Source organism: Miniopterus natalensis, chromosome 6 (genome assembly GCF_054644295.1).
Source record: "Miniopterus natalensis isolate mMinNat1 chromosome 6, mMinNat1.hap1, whole genome shotgun sequence".
Taxonomy (NCBI): Eukaryota; Metazoa; Chordata; class Mammalia; order Chiroptera; family Miniopteridae; genus Miniopterus; species Miniopterus natalensis.
The window spans coordinates 54,791,352-54,813,969 of record NC_142086.1 but is presented as its reverse complement, the minus strand read 5'-3'; the positions used below and the strand labels follow the sequence as shown (position 1 = coordinate 54,813,969).

The window sequence follows — 22,618 nt, the reverse complement described above, 5'->3', positions numbered from 1 at the left end:
ACCCAAATCTAGGAAGGTCAGGAGGCTTGGAGGCTGCTGGGTAATGAGGAAGCATACCTGATGGTGACGGAGGAGCACTGGGCCAGCCTTCTGCCTGCACTCTTCAGGCCAGTGTAGATCTGCCCCATTTCCATGGCTCCCTCTAGCCCCACCACTTCAAGAAGCTGGTCACTGAGGTCTGCAGAGTGAGACAAGCAAAGGCAGTACATACACATGTTCCTCAGGCAGGTTTTGGCCAGAAGGTCTGGGCCCTAGATGGCCAACCCAGATCTGTCAATATCTCTTCATCTCCCACCAAACAGCATTTTCATACTCCTTCTGAATAGAGAATTTCTTCATAGGTAATTAAATGTACCTTTTCATGAGCAGAAATCCAGTTCTAGTGAAAAAAGGTTTTGATTCAGAACATTAATATGCATCCAATGAATAGGGTGGCATAACAAGAAACTTCTTCAAATGTGGATAACGTAAATGATGAACCAGCTGTTTCTGAAATTATTTTCAAGCTAAAAAGACATTGGATTGGGATTAATATAGGAAAGAACCTGGCCAGGTGTGGCTCAGAGGTTGAGTGTCGACCTAGGATCCAGGAGATCAGGGTTTGATTCCCGGTCAGGGCACACGCCTGGGTTGCAGGTCCCATTCCCAGGAGGCGGCCGATCAATGACTCTCTCATCATTGATGCTTCTATCTCGCTCTCTCCCTCTCCTTTCCTCTCTCTAAAATCAATAAAGATACATTAAAAAAAAAACTTCGAAAAAAAATATAGGAAGGAATGTTGATGAAAGTCGTTATTCATAGCTGGATCAAGTTTCTCTTCTCCGAATGTCTGAATAACATCTTGGCCCTACTGATGATGACTGATGGATAATTAACCTCAATTTTGGCCTGTGGTAAGCCAGTGGTGAGCCAACCTCCTTGGACATCTTTGGGGAAATCAGTGACCTCTTTCAGGACACCAGGTGCCTAATCTGAGCCAAGGAAAAGAATATTTCACCTACACTAGATTATTCTGGTCCACAGTACAAAAAAGAGGAACAGAAAATATTAGTCTCAGGCTCAGCGTCACGTAATACAGACAGCCTCCCACAGTGGCAGTTACTTCTGATTCGGCACCTCTGAAAAGGTCCTTTTTTTTTCAAAGTTCCTGAGGCTTAGGTTGTACCTGCCCAATTTCTTGTGAAAGCAATAGCAGGATTAAGATTTGATGTTGGCTGACATCTTACTTTTACAACACAACTTTTACTTAATTAAAACAGAAGTGAAACAAAAAGGCAGATTCTTTAAAAGCATTCCTTTGCCTACTAAGGCAAAGGTACTTTTTTCATAGGTTGTAGTTAATCACTAGCATCCTATTAATATCCACAAACTACAAAATTATGTCTATGTTAATGCTTTTGTTTATTTAACAGATGGCTTCTGTCTTCTAAGGAACCTCCTGATATATTGTAATAGTGTTTGTTAGCATTGGCAAGCAGATATTTGGGTTTGTTTTTACTTTTTTTGTTGTTTAAAAGACTATTGTTTAAAAAACATGCTCTTGATGGATGTATCTGTAGTGAAGACAGCTAAACAAACTGATGGGCTGACCACAAATGTGTCAACATTGCTAATGTCTAACCTACTGGTAATCACTGATGAACATCAACTGCCAACAGATACACAAATTGCATTAGACTTTCTGTGACAGGCCCATAGCTTTCCCCCTCTACATCCATTGGCACTCCCATTCTCCTTCTCTACTACTCTTTTCTTTTTTTCACATCTATGAAAAGATATTGTCTCCTTGAAGTCTCCATCTCATTTGGACTTGGAACAAGAAGTCACTAAAGGGCAATGTTTGTTTAGGAGAACCCTCCAGGCTCTCTTAAGGAGTTTACTTCCAGTAAACAACACATGTCTAAACCTCTAGTCACTTAATTAGTTCCCTCCTTACCAAAGAGCATTAAATAACCACTGGATAATTTTAGCTTACTGTGTCATTTTAACAGTGTCTGTGAAATCAACATGGGGTGTGTATGTGAGAGAGAGAGAGAGAGAGCGGGGGGAGAAGAAAGAGGGGGAGAGTGTCTAGGAATGAGGATAGTAGAGGAGTTATATTGAGGTAGAAAAAAGGAAGACAAAGGAGAAGCAGAACTTTTAAAAAGTTTCTCTAGTGGCAGAGAGACAGATGTCTTACAAAATGTTGCTCTTTGTACCAGGCTTTGGTATCTGACAGAGCTGTGATAACTCAGTGTTTTCCCTCCTTGAAACATTCCCTGGTAACAAGATGTTCTAAGAAGCAAAGAACTTAATGGACTCAAGAGTTTCAGCTTTTACAATGTCTTGGTCTTTTAATAAATTTTCCTCTTGAATGGCTTTAACTCTAAAGTTGTTATCACTTCCCACACATTACCTTGCAGTTATCACTTCCCACACATTACCTTGCTTCCTGGCACTAGAAGAGAAGTAATGAAGGCTGATCTCATCAGCATGGTGGGTGTGTGGGGGGCAGGGGCTTGCACAAATGTGGAACTGAGGAGACAAATGTAGGAGCTAGGGTCTTGGAACACTTTTTGCCATTCTGCCTTTGAATTTGTACTCTGAATCTTCCCTGGCATAAAGAGGCTAGGATGACTCTTGTCTACTACTGAAGGAAGATTGACTGCTCTTCCATTTCTCTATCATTGCTTAAGTGATTTTTCTTTCAACTCAGAATGCCTACCAGGAAGTTCTGAAGCAAAGAAACCTATTTATCTGTTTCCCAAAACTTACTGGACCACAAGACTCTTGTGTGATACGTATAAACAGTTCATGGTAGTTTTCTTTGGAACACATTTGGGAAATTCTGGCATCATTGAATTCCCTTTACTGTTTCTAGCACAGAAATACTTGTACACAAATTAAATTTGGTATTAAAAATGAAACAGAACAGAGTGCAAGTCAATGACCAGGCACACAGAACAGATAAATGTTCAGAACTCAGAGCCCATGATCAGGACATCTGGTATACCAGGTGTCTGTTTTACCTTAGGTACCAGTGATTCAGAGTGTGGTTTTGGCAATTCATATCATCTCCATATCATCTTTACACTCTTCAACTCAGTATTTAAGATGAAATGTCCATGCACCTTAGTAAAACAGGAATTAATTTATTCACTCGCTTACTCATTCAACAGTTACTGAGTAGCAACCAACTGCCAGGCACTCTGTTAAGAAGTGGGGATACAAAATATTTTAGTTTTAAAGGACTTTTAGCCAAGAGGGAGAAACATGTTAGGTGTATAAAATGCTGTAATTGGCCCTATCTGGTTTGGCTCAGTGTTTAGAGTGTCAGCCTTCAGACTGAAGGGTCCCGGGTTCGATTACAGCCAAGGGCACGTACCTCAGTTGCAGGCACAGCCCCGGTTGAGGGGTGTGTGGGAGGCAACCAATAGATGTGTCTCTCTCACATCGATGATTCTCTCTCTCTCTCCTTTCTACTCTCTCTGAAAAGCAATGGAAAAAATGTCCTTGGGTGAGAATAAAAAAAAAAGCTGTAATTGGACTATAGGAACAAGGAGGCCTGAGTAGCTGACTCTGACTGACCCAGATATGGAAGAAAGGTGTCACTGACATTTAAGGAAGGTCTTGAAGGATGATACCAAGGTAATTTGCTGGGTTAGGAAGGAGAAAGAGGAAGAACATTCCAGGGACAGGGATAATTATGTGTAGTATTGGATAGTCACAGGATGCAGAAAGAAATTCATTTAGCAATAAACCCATTTGGCAACTTTACCGGAGGATATAAAAATTATTTTTACCTAAGGAGAATTACTGTCCAGAGAGTTTTTTTTGACAGAACTATACAAAGAGGGTCTCTGGGCAGGGCACAGGGTTGTAGCAAGCACAGAGCAAGGCCTTTCAGCGATGTTCTCGGTAACAAAGCCTTGGGTAGTGTTTTGTGTGCAGTGAACTAAAAAATATGCACTCTGAAAAAAGGAAAAAGATGAATGGGGAGATGGGAAGGGGAAAATGTGGAAGCAAAGGAGGAAGAGAAAGGACAATAGCATTTCCTATTTTGCCTACTTGGTTCAGCTCCCAGAGTGCAACATTATAAATGCAAATCTACTTGTGTCATGCCCACACCCCAAATCCTTCAGTCATAACACCAAGAGCTGGGGAGAGAAGATGAAATGTGTAGTCTTTTACACCTGTGGTGAGAGTGGAAGCTGGCAGAAAACATTTTGTGAAGAAACTCGTATTGCGGATTCATTCATTTTTTTCCCTTGTTACTGATCACAAGAAATCATGTATAGAATCTAAGTTCATACAAATAGGAACACTGTAGCATCATTTGTAATACAGGCATACCTTGTCTTATTATGCTTCGCTTTTTTCCCTTTTTTACAAGTTGAAGTCAAGACCCTCCACCAACAAAAAGACTGCCTAAAGGTTGGCTTTACTGCAATACTTGTTTTATTGTGGTTGTCTGTAACTTAACCCACAATGTCTCCGAGGTATGCCTGGAGTAAAATCTCCTCCTCCCTTATTTCCATCTGTATGAAAACAGTTAAACAAATTATATGGTATCCATAGAATAGAATTTTATGCTGCCACTAAAATATTTACACAATTTCAAAAACATTAAACGTGTATATGCTATAATGTTAAGTGTGAAGGAGTGGTATACACTTACTTATATAGCCTGCTCTCAACTATGTAAGAATATGCATAGAAGAAAAAGACAAATTACCCTAAAATTGTAACAGTGGTGAGTTTTGGGTAATTAGATTAAAGGTGATTGTTATTTTCTACGTTATACTTTTCTAGGTGTTTCATATTTTCTATAAGTACGTATCAATGTTATAACTTAAAAGTCCTTAAAAGAAAAACGATCAATCGCTCTTCACACTTGTAAAGATGATGTAAATACCCTGGCTTGATGCCCAGGGCCCATCCTCATCTGGCAAGAGGCTGCCTCTGCCGTTTATTTCCTGACGCTGTAGCGCGAGGACCAGCCAGACGTACACAACAACATGCAGTTCCCCAGGCAAAGCCTACTGTTTCCCTCCTTTGTGCCACTGCATATGCTGTACCCTTGCTTGAAACGCCCTCTTCCACTTTTTACTGTCCCTCAAAACTCAGCTCAAGTGTCATCAACTTCAAGAAACCTCCCTGGATTTCCACGTGTGCAGTTTGATTTAGATGCTCCTCTTCAAACTTCCCCAGGTAGATATGGTCAAAGACAGAACAGGGGCTGATGTACTGTTGCAGTAATTACGGTACCACAGGGCCCGGTTTGAATAGGGAAAGAGATGAAGGGCTGGATGAAAAGGGAGAAGGCAAGTAAGAGACTTGACGAGTCCAGGAGCAGGTATCCTAGACAGTGGGAGAAAGAAGGCTGGAAAGAGGTGCTGTGAGCAGCGCTAGTATATGACAAGTTCCATCTGTGGCCCCAGCGGTGGGGAGCCAGCCAAAGTAGAGGGTGGTAATGAAGATTAGAGTCAAGGAGAATTGAGGCAAGTTCAGCGGTTCCTAAATTTTGCTGCATCTTAAGAGTTACAGGAGGTCCTCAAATAATGTTGTTTTGTTCAACGTCGGTTCATTGTAACATTGATGAAATGCCACAGGAACTTGACTCTTGTTTATATCAATTCGCCTAAGGTAAAATTGGTTTCATTGTGCCCTGGTCAGTGTGCTCAGTGGTTAGAGCATTGGCCTGCACACCAAAGAGTCACAGATTTGATTCGTAGTCAAGGGCACATACCTGGGTTGCAGGTTTGATCCTTGGCCCCGGTTGGGGCACATGCAGGAGGCAACCAATCTATGTGTCTCTTTCACATTGATGTTTCTCTCTCCGTTCTTCCTTCCCTCCCTTCCACTCTCTCTGAAAAAATCAAAGGAAAAAATATCCTCAAGTGAGGATTAACAATAATAATAAATAAATAAACAAACAAACAAATAAATAAAATTGGTTTCATCGTACGTCATTTTGCTTAAAGTCGCAGAACCTTATCGGTGATGTTAAGTGGGGACTTACTGTACCTGGGGAGTTTTTACAAATAATGATGTCTAGGTTGCACCAGTCATCAGAATGTGTGGGCCTGGAAGGTAGGCATCACTATTTGTTTTTTAAGATTCCGAAAGAAAGCACAGTTTGGGAACCACTGGGCTAGGTTTTGGATGGATCATCCCCACAGGCCAGTGGCTTCCACAGTGTGGTCTGGAGCAGCAGCAGCATTATCACTTAGGAACTTGTTAGAAACCTAAACCCTCAGGCCTTACCCCAGACCCACTGAGTCAGAAACTCCGGGGTTGTGCCCAATAGTCGTGTTCTAACAAGCCCTCTGGAAGATTCTCGGGCATGCTCAGGTTTGAGAACTTGAGCCCGAGGCAATAAAACTGCCCTAAACCTATGCAGGAGTTGGAATGAAAAGGAACATCAACAAGTTACTCCCTGATTGTTTTGATCTAGAACTTCTTCACTTGAAAATTAGGAATTAGGAACAATGATACCGACCTCAAAGTGTGGTTATGAGATTAAATGGCAGAGCTGTATGTGAAAGAGTGAACATTAAAAATATATTAGTTTCACTTTCCTTTTCAGCCACATTCATCCTGACAACTGCCAACAACCTCTGTCTACCTTCTTAGAGCTATATACAAGAGTCTGAGAACCAAAATATTTGGGCTAAAACATTAAAAAAAACCTTCCATGTTCCTCACAGTTTCCTACATCCACAGAGAGGCTGCAAATCCAGGTGAGCTTTCTATTAAGTGGGCATCTGTTCAGTCTGGTTTTTCCTCCTTTAATCTCTTCCCAGATTTTGTTCCTTTGCCTACTTCTTTGATCTCAACAGCCCAATTTTGCTTTTATTTCTTTAGTCTGGCCCACTGTCAGGAGGAGGGGTTGGATCTGAAAACTGACAGGTAAAGGCTGGCAGAGCTCTCATATTTATGGGGCACATCTGATCCATCTGCTCCCCTCTTAAGATCCTTCAGTGGCTCTGAAAGTCCAGGGGACAGTGTCTTAGTTCCTTAGCAAGCATGTAAGATCATTTGCTATCTGCACAGCTGGCCCTCTGGCTGGAGAATTCCCCTTTACCCTGCTGGGATGCCCCAGGCACCATGCTTCCTCCTTCTGTGCTCAGATGGTGGATCTCCCCCACGACAATTGTTTCTGGTCATCTCACTCCCCCACATCCACCGAGAGTTACAGGCAGGGCTGTGTTCTTGTTTTGTTTCTCTGCATCCCTAGCAACTAGCTCAGCCCTAGGCATATAAAAGGCTCCCAATTAATGTTTGTTGAATAAACTTAATAAGTTTAGTGCCGAAGACCTTGACAGGTTTGGCCTGAAAGAGGGAAAAGATAATGGTTAAAAATCAATAATAATAATGATAATAATAACTACTTGCCTTGACTGAACTGGGTAAGAGGCTTTCCATGAATGAGCTCATTTAATCTGCATATAACACATAATGATTACCAGTCTGGTTTTTCCCTCTCTCCCTTAATGCATAATGTTTATGCTCATTCTTATCTTGGCTGATGGATCACGTTAATGAAAATTCAGTCATTTAAGATGCAAGGGAAACAAACACAGGATATATGGGTGTCATGATCTGGACTCCTCATTTGTGGGGTAAGTGTGGGAGATCCTTAGCCTAACAGGATGTCTTGCTACTCTCAATCCCACTTCCACCCCATTTGTCCCTCTATCAGCACTCCAGGAACTAGGTCTGAGGCCTGCAATGGGCCAGCCCAGGAAATCTAGCAACCTTCAATGGAGGTATTGAAGCCCTGACTAGGTAATGGCAACAGAGAGTTTCTAAAAAATCCCACCATAGTGTTAAGAAAGCTTGCCCCCTACCCTTGGGCAGCTGTGCCATGTAATAAAATCTGTGGGCACTGTCCCTTTACCTGGGTTACAGCAGCACAGGTGAACTGGGATGTTAGATGTCATTTCTTTGGGCTGGAATTTTATCAGTTCAGTAGGTAATGCTAATTAGCTAATGCTGATCTGAAGCTCTTACTGGTAGGAGTATGTGCCTGATTCATTAGAAATGCAAAAAGATATTCACCACTACTTGACAAATGGCCTCTGAGAGACAAATATGGAGTCACAGGGGTAAAGGAAAAAGCTGAGAAACTCAGCACATGTTCTTCAGTTTGGGGCTAAAGTTTTAATCTCTGTGTCCATATAGGGCAGGTTGTTTTCTCTGAGTCTGTTCCTAACAAAACCCACAGGCTGAGTGGCTTAAAAAACACAAATTTATTTCCTCCCAGTTCTGTAGGCTGGAAGGCCAAGAACAAGGTGCTGGTGGTTGTGGTCCTCTGAGGTCTCTCTCCTTGGTTTGTAGATGGCCACCCCCTTGCTGCCTCTTCATATGGCTTTTTCTCTGTGCACATGAATTCCTGGTGTGTCTGTGTGTCCATATTTCTTCTTTTTCTTCTTTTTTTAATCAATCCCTTCACCTTTTCACCCATCCACCCACCCTCCTCCTTTTGACAGCTGTCAGTCTGTTCTCTGTATCTATGAGTCTGTTTCTATTTTGTTTGTTTATGTTTTTCATTAGATTCCCATATGAGCGAAATCATATGGTACTTATCTTTCTCTGACTGGCTTATTTCACTTAGCATAATAATCTCCAGGTCCATACATGCTGTTGCAAAAGGTAAGAGTTCCTTTTTTTTTTTTTTTAACTGTCAAGTAGTATTCCATGGTGTAAATGTCCCACAGCTTTTTCATCCACTCATCTACTGATGGGCACTTGGGCTGCTTCCAAATCTTGGCTATTGTAAATAACGCTGCAATGAACATAGGGGTGCATGTATTCTTTCTAATCAGTGTTTTGGGTTATTTTGGATAAATTCCCAGAAGTGAAATTGTTGGGTCATAAGGCAGCTCCATTTTTAATTTTTTGAGGACACTCCATACTATTTTCCACAGTGGCTGCACAGTCTGCACTCCCATTAACAGTCCACTAGGGATCTCTTTTCTCCACATCCTTGTCAATATTTGTTGTTTGTTGACTTGTTGATGGTAGCCATTCTGACAGGTGTGAGGTGATATCTCATTGTGCTTTTAATTTGCATCTCTCTGATGATCAGAGAGATGTTGTTTGTATAGAAAAATATGTATTACAAGAATAAATAATAATACAAGAATAAAGTTTCTTGTACTCACAATAGTAAACCTACTTTTGCCCATCCCTATATAAATGTTTAGGGGAACAAAATTTCCCCCATGACCAGGACGATAATAAAACCTACTTCGTGGGTTATTTTGAGGATAAAAGAGTTAAAGAATGTGAAGGTGTTCTGTAAATAGCAATTAGTAATGGCTTTATCACTGTGCTACTGAGAAGCTGACATGCCCTGGGGTTGTATGGGACCTTCTTACTTGCCTCAGAAAGGAAGGATGCAAGCCCAGCTCTGCCTTGTGGTGGGGCCTGGTTCAGTCCCCACAGTCTAGACAGGTGAGTGTAGCTGGCAAGCCTCTCAGGCTTGGCCTGCCAAGACTTTAGCGGGCATCATCTTGGGCTCATCTCCTGACTCCTAATTTCCATGGAGATGGGCCACGTGCCCTTGGAGGCTCAGGCACCCAAAGCCCAACAAAGCCATGCACTGATCAGGCCGCCTAAGCTTCCCACTGGGTCTGGTTTGTGCAGATGAAAGATTGTTCCTGGCTGAAGAGCTTCAAAGCTGGCTTAGAAGCATGGCAGTCTGAAAATAGCCTGGGGGTGGGGAGATGGAAAGAACCCTGAAAGACTGTTTCCTGATCTTCTGAAGGGAAGGGTCTTTGGGGTTTCCTTGGCCACAAAAGGTGAATAAGAAAAGAAGGCTGTAACTGGCCAAACAGGATCCCCACCCGCATGTTCCCACTTGGCCTCTCAAAGCACCAGGCCCTCAGATATCCCAACCATAACTAACCTGAAGAATAATCTATGACCAATGCTTCCCCTAGAGATCTTAACTCAGATACAGGATAGAGGCAGACAGCCTCTTAGCCAGCCAACTACACAGGCAAGAGAGCTCATTCCCTGGCATTCTGTAAACACAACATAAAGAATGTGCTCCTGAGATAGGCTGTAAGTTTAGACTGTGAGCTTTAGACAGACTAGTCTTAATGCCTTAGAAGAAGTCACTTAACTTCTCTGGGTCTGTCTTTTATCTGGAAAATATGGAAATAAAAGCTCACTGGCAGGGTTGTTGTGAGGCTCAAAAGTGATGCCATCAAGCGGGCTGCACAGAGAGCACACACAGGCCCTCAAGAAACAGTTGCTGTTATTGTGACTTTATGTTTTCTTAGAAAGGGTCATCCTCAGAAAATTCTGATTTTGCTACAAGGTAAGTTCAAGGTCTTCTGCAGATGGTAATTAATGTAACCCGGAGAAGGTAGTGCAGGATGAGGGAGGGGGGAGGGTAGGAGATGGAAGAGGGGTGGGGAGGATGGCTAGGATAAGAGGGAGGAGAGTGAGGGAGAAGAACAGGGTGCAGAGGAAGAGAAGGGCAGGGATTCCATGAAGGACGGAGATACTGTGACCTTGAGATTTTAGAGTGATTGCCCCTCCTGGTGAGTAAAGTATCCCTATTTCTACTCCTTTTACTCAAAAACAGGGAGGATACTCAGCATTTTATTTGGAAATGAGTTCCCTTCCTTTCCTTGTGTGTGTGTAAGTGTGCAATACAATTCCACAATGATCAGGCCTTCCCTTGTTCCCGGGCTGAGCAAGGAGGGAGCAGAGTAGGATCTGAGGATCTCTCAGGCATGAATGTGACACCCTTAGTCCAACTGGGCACTCCCTTTGAGAGGAGTTGTCTCTGTGCCCTGCCCTCATTACACTGACTTGCAGATTTCTCCTACTCCCAGGGGTCTGTGAAGCCTCATTAAGGCATAGGTGTGGTCTTGGACTCTGGATAATCCAGATGGAAGCAGGAAGAAAGGAGAACCAGCAAGAGCCTCTGCTTTCTGAAGAGGAGAGAGGCTGCAGGGTCAAGGGAGAAGGAATGTGTTGGCTCAGCTAGCAAGGGCCAGGATTTCGGTTTCTGTTCTGGCTATCTAGCTGTGTGACCTTGGCCAAGTCACTTCCCTCCTCAGGTTCTCTATTTCCCCATATTGGGGGTGGGACATTCTGTTCTTAAGGTCTGTCTGAGCTCCTCCAGCAATGGCAGTGGAGGCTGGATTTCCTGACTGTCTGGGTCAAGAGCAGATTGGCAGCAGTCCTCGCTTTCCTCACACTGTGCAGAAGATAGAACACTCAGCGCAACCCTACACTGAGCAAGTACTAGCTCACAATGACTATTGTTATTGGTTCCTGAAAGCCTGCTTGCATGGCGGGTGGGGACCCTCCATTTGGGTAGCTTTCTCTCCTGGGGTTAGGCAGGGTTCTGATGAAGGCTCTGTATGTTGGGGAGGGGGTTTCTAAACCTCTCTATGCTAAGGGTCAGGGAAGAAGCAGTGTGTAGGCAGAGTTGTGTGGTGGGGAATTTCTCAGGAAGATAGGATCTCTTGGAAATGGCTCTGAAGTAAGGGTCTGACATTATCATGCTTCTAAGAAAAACTAAGGTTGAGAATGTCTAGTAAGGTCTGGGAGACAGTGGAGCTACGGGGAATCTTGACCTGGTGGTCCCATGAGGACATGAAGAGAATGACCACTACTGCGCACAGACTAGGGCAGGCGTAGAGCTTTACAAGGCTATTGCTTTTAATCTTTGTGGCAATTCTGGTGTTACTTTGCTCGAGAGCTCAAGAAGCTTCAATTTCAGGCATAGTATATGTAATAAAATCAATCAGTAGTGAGATTTTCTAGTTCAGCTCAAACCTGATTCTCAGGCATGGCACACATAAGGCACACTGCAGAGATCTACACAGACCACATGCATTGCAACTCAGAGAGATGTGTACCCACTAGCCCCAGGTGGACAAAGCCAGAGGACAGTTGCAGTCGGGAGGGGTGTTTTCTGGTTGTGGGGTCAGGAGTAGCCAGAAATGGGTTGGGAGGGAGAGTACTGTGGTGTGTATAGAAAGAATGCCATGTTTGGAATTCTAGGACTTGGCTCTAGTCCCAGATCCACCAATTAGTGTGGCCCTGGACAGGTCAATTAACCTCCCTGGGCCTCATTTTTCTAATTATAAAGCGTCTCTGTAGGGAATTAAAATAAGATGATGAGTGTAAAATGTTTCTAGCATCTAGTGCTAAATTGAAGGAGGTGCTTAACAAACGTTGAATGAATTGGCCTGAAAATGGGAAGAGATGGGTGCTGGCAGCATGCTGGAGGCGGAAAGCCACAGGCCCTGTTTCAGGACATCCCGTCAGCGCGCAGGAGCTGCTGGTATTGACCTGAGAGGGCCGAGCTTATGTGTAGATGCTGGGATCCTGTTGGCATGTGTGTGGGGAGAGAGGAATATCCCAGATGGCAGTGCCCCTTTGTCTGCCTCCCTCTTCCTGTTGACTTTGTCCATTCTTCCTTTTTGGGCCATTGACTCCCAGTTAAAGGCCTTAGAGTTGTATGTCTGTCTTTTGCACCAGCCTCGTAAGTGGGCTCCTTGCTACTACATCCTTTCCTTTTTCTCTAATCCAAACTGCACACTATTCTCACCTCCTATGCTCCTGGCTTAAAACCCTTCATCTCCTCTTGTTATTCAAAGGATCATGTACAACAAGTTCCATGGCCTTGTTTTTTGCCATTTCTGTGTGCTAGTTTCCTGGCCCGTTTTCCCCTTTTCTCTTTCACTGTCTTTTCAAATCTTTTCCAGCTCCAAGTATTTGCACACACAGCACATAATACCTCATTCATTCATTCATTCATTCATTCATTCATTCATCAAATATTCATTGATCACCTCCTAAGTGCATGGCACAGTCCTGGGCAGCTGGGTATAGAGCTCCTAAGGAGGGTCCCTTTTTTTTCTTGCCTTCCACACTCTTACGATACTGTTTCTGCCACTCCATGATGCTTACTTCTTATGCCGATGTTAACATGATTGTTCTACATATATTTCCTCTATGTATACTGTGAACTACTGAAGGACTAGACCACGTGGTTTGCATCCCTACAGCACCTGGAGCCTGTAGGTTCTTGAAGGCAGGCTTGAATCCAGGCTCTACTGTGTATTGTCTGTGTGTTCTTTACCCCATTAGCCTCAGTGTTCTCAGCCACAAAATGGATTAAATTATGACATATGCAGCAGGCTTGGCCCATAAGTAAGTGCTCAGAAAACAATAGCCCAATACATATTTATTAGTTGAGAAGATGAAACACTTCTTGTACACATTAGAAACAGATCACATTAGAAACACTAATGTTTGCTCTCGGCAGAGCATGTGGCCAGCACGGAGTTTTGCTGTGGTTGGGTCTTAGGAGGCAGCCCATATAAAATAGCTGAAGAGTTGCTACAGGAGAACAGGGGCTGGTGTGTGGGCCAAGATGAGGCAAGCGCAAGAGGGAAAAACTTAAAGTGTCCAGGCCTGCTAAAGAGCCAGCCTAGAAGTTTTTTCTGCATGTGAAAAAATGAAAGGTTCCTTGACTCTGTGGTTCTATTTTGAGAAGCAAGCCTTCTAAGGCAGGAATTAAGTTGGAGTTTAACTCTAGCTTGAACCTGTGTGAGCAAGTTTTCCCTCTGCAGATGCTGAGCAGCCTTTGAGGCACACTTCTATTTCACCAGCCCATCCCAGGCTTTTGGGAAGGGGTAGTCTGAGTTTGAGTCCTCTTGATTTAGAAGTCAGCTGAAGAAAAATGAATGATTGCTTTGGTTTGAATTTCCAGTGAATTTCAGTTGGGTCAGGGCCAGCCAGAAATTGGAGGCTGGGGTGGGTACCCTGGGATGTGTAGAAAAAACTGTTTTTGAAACCCTAGGACTTAGCCTCTAGTCAGATCCACCTATTCATGTAACCTTGGAGAGGTCAGTTAACCTCCCCTCGCCTCATTTTTCTAATGTATAAAGTTTCTTCCTGGCATTCTCAGGGGGAGTAGCAGGCCCACCAGGGCAGTGCTTCTCAAACTTTAGTATCATGGGGAATCTTGTTGAAATACAGGATGTCTGGCCCAAGACTTGGGACTTGAGAGTCTGCATTTTTGACACTTTCAGGTGATGCCAGTGCTGCTGGGTGTGGACCACATGAGGCTCTAGTGCAAGGACTGGCAAACCACAGCTTGAGGCCAAACTCAGCCTGCTGCTTGTTTGTGTCAATAAACGAGTTGGGGCACAGCCATGCCCACTCGTTTATGTATTGTCCATGGCTGCTTTTATGCTAATGGACAGAGTTGAGTGGTTGCATCAGAGACTATAAGGCTCACAGAGCCTATTTTAATAGTTATTATGTGTTCCTTTACAGAAAAAGTTGGCCAACCCCTGCTCTAGTGTACCTAGGGCTGGCCTATGTGACCTAAAAGACTTGCATTTCAGTCTGGGTTTGGCCAAGGGCAAGCCACTCACCTGGCTGGTTCTCATTTTCCTCATCTAGAGGGTAAAATGATCTCTAAATTTCTAAGAGACCCACGAACTCCAGGATTTTAGTACTACATAGAAAACACCATAATTTCTATGGAAACAGGCACCTGAGAACCAGGTTGTGTGGCCTTCATTTGGAAGCTGCAAGAACATACCTGGTCTAACCTGCAGAGTCCAGCAGGCAGCCCCTGCCAGATGCCTGATGTTGAGTCCCCTGAGAAGAGATAAGGGCTTGGGAGACTGAGAACAGGAGGCAGGCAGCAGGCTGTACCCCTGGGCAAGCTTCCAGGGCAAATGCATGACTCTGGGTTTCTAGTTTGGGCAACAAGTGATGTCATTAGCAAGGCAGGGAATGTAGGGAGGGGCAGTGGGTTGTAGGAGGAGAGGTTAGGATGTGTAAAGAGGGGAAAAGATAATGCCTACTTTGGGGCATGTTGATTCCAACATGGGCACTTGAAGGACTGAATGACAAAGCTGTGATTTCCTGTAAAAAACAATTGAAAGTCTCTGTAGGCTTGCATGCTTTTAAGAGGAATGGCATATGTGTTGCCAGTGCACACAGTTCCCCTCAAGAACCCCCCAGGCTCTTTAGGGGTCACTCACCTTACTCTGTCTCAGCCCCAGGAGAGACCTTGGCCAGAGAGACGTCTGTGAAATACACACTTTCTAAGAACATTTCTATTTTCTCTCAATTCAAATAAGCAGTGAGTGGCAGGCTGGCTCACTATGATAATCCTTCTGGTCAGACCTGTATTGAATGGGAAAATTGGAAACCTACAACCCTGGACAGCTCCTGAACCCAACAGGGCCACTTTCTGTTATGGTTTCACACAAGTGAAAAGAAAGCTCCAAGAAACAATGAACTCATGTGCTTGCAATTACTTTGTTGCCTCCTCTGAGCTCTAGCTCCTCACCTGGGAGTGCGTCTCTCAGATGGCTGGATGGCGTCCTATTCCTTTGCTTTGGGATTCAGTGTATGGGCCATACAATGAATGAAAATACCACGTGGGCACAGTTCGCAGGCCGATTGAACCACGTATGCTCTGCAAAGTAACGAAGTCAACTGACTTTGATGAAGGAGGGCTTTCCTCTTCCCAGGCAAGGCCTGGGCATCTGGGTAGCAGATCTGATGACTGTGTGCATTTGCCAGGAGGGAGCCTCTGTGAGTGCTTGCTCTGTTGGTTTGAGTACCGGGCTAGCAAGGTGCACCTGCGAGCTATACACTGGCCGGCTGGCCTTGCTGAGGTCCTGGGTAGCCATGTGACTCTGCTTCTTAGCACTTATCACAGATTCTAATTATGTGCCTATCTGTGGGATTATTTTATCGACACCCGGCTCTCACTCTCCCTACTGGCTATGGGGTCTATGTCTGATTTTGCTCACTGTTGTTCCCCAGTGCCTGCCACTTGGTAGGTGCTTCATAAGTGTGTTAAATAAATGACAGAAAGCATGTCCCCACTGCTGGAAAATTGACTCAAAGTGTTCTACCAACAGTGTTTGTCTCCCTGTCTTTGTTTACCAGGAATTGCAAAAATTAACCTGGTGAAAGTCTAGGGAGATTTTGTCCTCTAGGTTTAGAATCAAATGAGACTGACTAATAAATCACTGCGAGTAATGTTGCTTTAATATCAAATAGCCAGAGGGGCCAAGTATGGGTGACATAGCCTCAAGGTTGCTGCTGGCTCGAGCCTGAAGGCTGGATTGGGGCAGACATGAGCTCAGTGAAGAGTCTGAGAAAAGGTGTTGGAAGTCTCTGCAGTCATATCTAGGGTGGGGCCAGAGAGAAACAATGGCAGAGCTGTCCAGGGCTTTCTCCCCACCTCACAGGGACTGATCCACTTTTGTGCCATGCCCTTGGTGCTTCACTTGGATTCAAGACTTAGCTCCCTTATCCTCACCTCACTTCACTGGACAGCCAGCTCTGTATAACCCCAACATTGGCAGCAACAGCCAATCACACTTCAGCACAGTGACAGCAAATTATCCTAGAGTTACAGTTGTTAGAGCCCCAGGTAATTTAAAGAGAATCTAGATCAAATTCCTAAAGCAGAGGTCAAGACAGTGACATTCTAAATATGGCCCTTTTTTTTTTTTTTTTTTTTTTAATCATATACTAAGTACTTATCATCTTCCATTTATCACTTAATGATAATTCTGATTATTACTGATCAAGTGCTCAGCAAGTTCCAGGCACTCTGCAAGTGCCCTATATGACTGATCTCATTAACCCCTCAAATAATGCTGAGGGAGAGAGACTATAATTGTTTCCATTTTGTAACAAGGGTTCAGGGGAAAGGTTCAATGACTCAACCAGCGTCACATGGTGGGTGGTGAGAAGGCCTCAGTCTTCTCACTTCTAGTTTAATGTTCTGTCCCTTACTCTACACTGACTCTCAAGTACAGGTCCTCTAAGTTATATTTGAATTACTTATTTGAAAATAGCCAGGACATCTCTTATCAAAGGAGTTTCTAATGGTTCCATGAAACAAAATTCACAGCCTCACTAATACTCATATATAACTCTTTTATGAGACTATTTTTTCCCCCCAAGATTTTTCACTCAGTGCCTGTTCTTGTCCAGCTCCAGAATCTACTGCCCACTGTGCTGGCAGGCCAAAGGCAAGATTCTTTTTCCCTCTCCCCTTCCTTCCAACAAAACAAACATTTCTGTAGAACAACATGAGCCAAGTAAGATGTTAGGTTTTGAAGGGAACACAAAGATGAACACATGTTCCCCATTTTCCAGGTACTGGCAGAAGATATGAAAGAACAGACATGCCTATGGAGCAGGGCAACCCATCACCAGTATGCTGTCAAGACAGAGGCAGAATTAAATGCACTAGGAATTCAAAGGCTGGACTCACTTCCAGAGGCCCCAGGAAGGAGAGGGCCCTTGAAGTAGGCCTTGCAGGAGGAGCAGAATTTCAATAAGTATATATGGAGCCTTCCCTCGACTGGATTATAAATTCTTCCTACCTATTTTTTGAGTACCTGTCTTGTGGAATCCACACAGTAGGGCCTCAAATATATTTTCTAGTTGGATACTAGCCACTTAGGGTTAGGCTAGAAATCATCAACTTGGTTTTGATGCCACCACTCGACATAAATTATATTAGTCCTACCCCTGCTCTAGGCTTCTGTTTGCCCCCTACATGAAACAGGAATATAGATGGGAGTGGGTATACCTTGCTCACGGGTTTCTGGTTAGCATTACATTAAGTTAATATATGCAAAGCTGTTTACAAGCCAAAATGAAATACAAACAAAAGAGACTGTCACTATTATCAGTGTTATAAAAACTATAAAGAACCAATATCTATGTACTTCTCATTTATCCAACAACCTTTTTTTGACTAACTACACTGGATGAGGAATTGGGAATATAAATATGAATAATGTTCATCTTCCATCCTTGGAATTTGAAAGGTCCAGGAAAGGAGACAGTGGGTGCAGCACAATTGATGGTATGAGTTTAATACCCTCAGGACAAAGGCTGTGCTAGGACAAAGGCTGGTTGGAGTTTGGCAAGAGCTCTGCTTTTTCTTAGTGATAGTGCAGGTAGATGGCAATGACAAAGATAAAAACTTCAAAATCAGCAATTCAACTGGCATGCTCCAGCATGTAACAGGATTAAAGGTGAGGGGGATTTTTTTTTAAAAGTTCGAGCTTAGCCCTAGCTGGTTTGGTTAAGTGGTTAGAGCGTCAGCCCATGGACTGAAGGGTGCTAGGTTGGATTCTGGGGCAAGGGCATGCACCTCAGTTGCAAATTCGATCCCCAGCCCTGGTCAGGGCATGTATGGGAGGCAACCAATTGATGTGTCTCTCTCACATCTCTCTCTCTCTCTCCCTCTCTCCCCCTTCCACTTTCTCTGAAAAGCAATGGAAAAAAATATCCTCAGTTGAGGATTTTAAAAAAAAAAGTTCTAGCTTAAACTTTGTTCCAGGCACTTTTATATCCACCATTTCATAAAAAGCTAGGTGGTATTATGCCCATTTTATAGATGAGGAAGCTGTGACTCAGGGAGGTGAGGTCACTTCCCAAGGTTTATAAAACTATAAAGTATAAATGTAAACCCAGGTCATTGAACTGTTTGGTGTTTTTTCAAGTTCCATGTATTGCTTTTTAATAAGCCAATTTCTTATAGAATTCATTCCATGGTAAACTTGAATGACCTTCTTTCTTGGATTGCTTTTCCAAGGAGAAAGGCAGATTTGTGATAAGAAAGATTTGACAGTAACCCCTTCTATTGTCATTTCCTCTTACATTTCCTATGATAAATTCCTTCCCTCCTCCTGAATTCCTACCCTCTCCTGAATTCTCCCTCATCTCCAATCCCAGTGAAATTGCCAAGAGTAAAGAATCTGAACAAATGAAGAGCCTGCAGAGAGAGATCCTTGCCTTCTCAGCTGCTGGCCTATAAACTGGGACAAAACACACTGAAAGAAGGAAGAAACTGGCCATAAAATTCTGTTCAAGGAGTCCACCTAGACCAAAGCCTGTCCATGCCTTAATTTTTTGGAGCCATAAAGAACCTATGAGCTATAGAAACCTATATGATTGTCAGCCTCACCTATTTTACAGATAATGAAAACTGAAACCCTGGAAGGTGAAAGGACTTGCCCAACATCACACACTAATGAGAGACAGTCTGAACTGGAACCCAGGTCCCTTGACTCCCAGGCCAATGCTTTTCCACTAAATAGTTTGTCTCTTTTGCTTTTCTCCATTAACATCCCAACTTACATGAGATCATAACCCTTTCAAAAAGAAAGCTCAACATTGGTGTCTCTGCAAAGCGCAGAAGCCGGGGCCCTCTTCCCAGCCTCTGCTCTGATCAGCTCATGACCTCCAAAGAACAGGAAGTAGTTTCATTTTTAGCTCTGAAAGCACATTCTGGGGTGGGAAAGGGGGACTTGGGGAAGACAGTTCCTGTACACGATGGTCAAGAGTGATCAGCAGATACATTACTCTTGCTTGAAGGGGAAGATATATGGTGAGATATGTAAGGGGAAGATGTAGGCTGTCCTTGAGTTCTAACCAGAATGTGTCCTCAACAAGAGCTTCTCCAAGCCCCCGGATTAGGGGAGAGGAGGAGTCTCTCCTGATTCTGTTCTCATAGGACTGGAAGCCAAAGTGGGGGTTGGGGTAGGAGCACCAGGGTGGGAATGTTTTCAGGAACTGTCTACAATCTCTAGTGCTTCCCCCACCCTCTGCTAGCACCCACAACTTCCCCTGCCAAGGGAGGAAGGAGGAACACATTATTCAGTTTAATAATTTATACAAATTGAAAAGTTTACTGTGTGAAATAAAAGGGACTTAAGAGGGCAACAGATAAATAAAAATTCCCGAGTCCTCTCTTAAAGGAGGGAAATGTGGAGATGATGCTTCTTGATGACCTTGCCTTAGAATATAACTATCTGGTTGTCTAACAGATGGGTTCAAAACAAGTAAGTACCCCTTCCCTTCAATGATCAGCCAAGTTTTGTCTCCTTCTATTGGTGGGATCACATCCAGTCTTAGCCTATAACATCACTAATAGCCTGGGACAGACCTAGATTCACGGACACTTGTCTATACGTCAGTGGTTCTCAAACCTGGCAGTTCATCAGAGTCATCTGGGGAGCTCATTACCAGGAACCAACCCAGGAACCAACCCAGAGCTTAATTAGGTAGATCTGGGCTAGGGCTCAGGAATCTTCATTTGCAACAAGCAGGCCTTGTTTAAGAACTAATGATCTGGTTCAGCCCTATCCATTCAGCTATCAAATTTTTACATATGATACTGGCTTTATAGCAAAGAAAACCAAAATGTCAAAAAGTAGGTTAGTGGCAGGACTTGGACTCAAACCCAGTCTCCTGCCTCCTGGTGTGATGTGTTTGCCACAGCCCTCACATATAGGTTCTCTCCCTCAGCACATCAGTCCACTGAGAACCCCTGAGGATCAGTGAGGCCCTTTCCTCCAATCTACAGAGGAGTCAGAGCTGCCAGGAGCTCTAACTGAGTCTCCACTTGGTTCATTGGTGGAAATGGCTGGTAAGGGATAGAGGTAAAGGTAGTTTTAAGGGTACACTTAGAAAGCTGTGTTCCATATCCTGATGGGTTAAAGGGGAAAGGAGAAGCTGATGGCTTCTAAGGCAAACTAATTGTTCCAGGCAGAAAGAATAGTCAGTTCATGGCAGCAGCCTGCAGTGTTAGAGAAGCCAGAGGGAGTGGGGGGCGAGTAGCAGAAGATGAAGTCTCGGAGGTAAAGGGAGGCCAGGCCATCTGGGGCCCTCCAGGCCACATGAAGATCTCTGGCTTTTACTCTGAGCCACTGCAGGGTTTGGAGCAGGAGCGTGGCATAATCTGACATATTTTTGCAGGGGCACTCTGATGCAGTGGTGGAACAGACTCTACAGTGCAGGGGCACACGCAGGAAATTCAGTTAGGAGGATTTGCCATAATCCAAGGGACAGAAGATGGTGGCTCAGACCTAGGTGGTAGGAGTGCAGTGGTGAGAAGTGGGTGGGTCCTTTACTTTTAAAAGTAAAGCTAACAGATTTTCTGATAAATTGAATGTGAGATGTGAGATCAAAACTCAGGGATGATGCCAAGTATTTTGGCTCCAGCAACAGGCAGGTTGGAGTTATCAACTGAGATGGAGAAGGCTGTGGGTGGAGAAGGTTTGGGGAAGGGACATCAGGAGTTCCGTTTTGGACGTGCTGACTCATTGGCATTCACGTGGTATTTAAATAAAGTCTCACCACTGGATGAGGTCATTGAGGGAGTGAGTATAGACAGAAAAGAAAGGAGGGTTGGTGACCTTCTAGCATCAAGAGGTTAGAGAGAAGATGAGGAATCAACAAAACAGGCTGAGAAAGGGTAACCAGTGGGGTAAGAAGAAAACCAGGAATATGTGGAGTCCTAGAAGCCAAATATTTTGAGGAAGAGGGAGTGATCAGTTAGGTGAGTGAGATCAAGATTGAGAAGTGACTACTGGATATAGTTATTGGAGGACACTGGTCATCTTGACAGGAGCAGTATTTGACCCCTGACCTCATGGAGTCCCACAGCTTGACTACTGACTGTCATTAAGGGCTCCCTTATTGTTAATTTTCTCTTCTCTTGTTGTAAACTTTGCAACATCAGGGAGGATGGGTCAGCGTATCCCCAGAGCATGATTACCACCCACCTGAATACCCTCCTGCCAGGGCACTGACCTAGAGCAATTTTCTGCATGCCTGACTTACCCTGGACGCAGAATTTCAGTTCCTTGGGATCAGTGACAACCTTTCTGCTTTCATGGATCACAGTCCGATTCTTCTTGGTTTCTCCCCAGAGATTGGTGCCACCGTACATGCTGGGAATGTTGAGAATGGCAATGCCTTCAAGGAAGATGTTGCTCAGGTCTACCCCAACCCCATCACACTGTGGACAGAGAGAAAAGGTCATCTGTTAGTATCCTCACTGCATCCGAATATAAGGTTCTATGTGTGTGTGTGGTGGGGGCTCATGAAAGATGTGATGGGCCCTCAGCCACCAGCCTACTTCTGTCAGAAGCTGGATCTTGGGCAAAGTTGCTCAGGCCTAATATTTTGGCCACTGTAGTGAGATTGGGGAGACCTAGTCTTGGTCAGCACTAGGGAAGACAGCTCAAGGCTCCAGGGACGTTCTGTAGATCTAGAAGGGCTTTAGGGATGGTTCACAAGACAATTGCAAACCTATTCTCCATTCTAGCCTCATTATCACCAATTCTGACCCTAACCATTCTGAAGATTTGGTAGGACACTGAGTCTAGAACCTAACACAAAGATTCTCAACAATGACAGAAAAGTTTCATTTATCACCCCTTATTTTATCCCTCCTGTGAAAGTAGAAGACTTTAAGATCTGGAAGGCTTTCAGAATTTGCCTGTCTTTGTACGGTAAGTGCAATTTTGGCATATGTGCTTGCTGATGTAGCACAGTTTGCTTATCCAACCTCCACCACCCTCATTCCCCACCAGGTACAAAAGGCCAGAAGGCTTGAATTTGCCTGTCTCATATATTGATAAAGTCAGACCACTTTGCTATAATGTTTACCAATGCAGCAAGAAATATATTAGGTCTGATCCTTGTTCGTAAGGATTGTAGGTAGTTTACTTCATTTATAGAAAAAAAAACAAAACTGGACCTAGATAGGTGAGCTAACGCTGCACAGCCAAAAATTAACAGAGCAGGG

General features: G+C 43.9%; 1 protein-coding gene across 3 annotated transcripts in view; it reads right to left on the bottom strand.

Moving 5' to 3' along the window:
* The window catches only part of DGKG (diacylglycerol kinase gamma), a 136,268-nt gene that overhangs the window by 9,044 nt on the left and 104,606 nt on the right, over positions 1 to 22,618 (bottom strand). For all 3 annotated transcript variants that reach the window (XM_016200189.2, XM_016200190.2, XM_016200191.2), the window contains 2 exons: positions 21,649 to 21,826; positions 58 to 178 (listed from right to left, as the gene is read on the bottom strand). In XM_016200189.2, the coding sequence (XP_016055675.1) occupies positions 58 to 178; positions 21,649 to 21,826 (299 nt within the window). The remainder of the gene's footprint in view (positions 1 to 57; positions 179 to 21,648; positions 21,827 to 22,618) is intronic.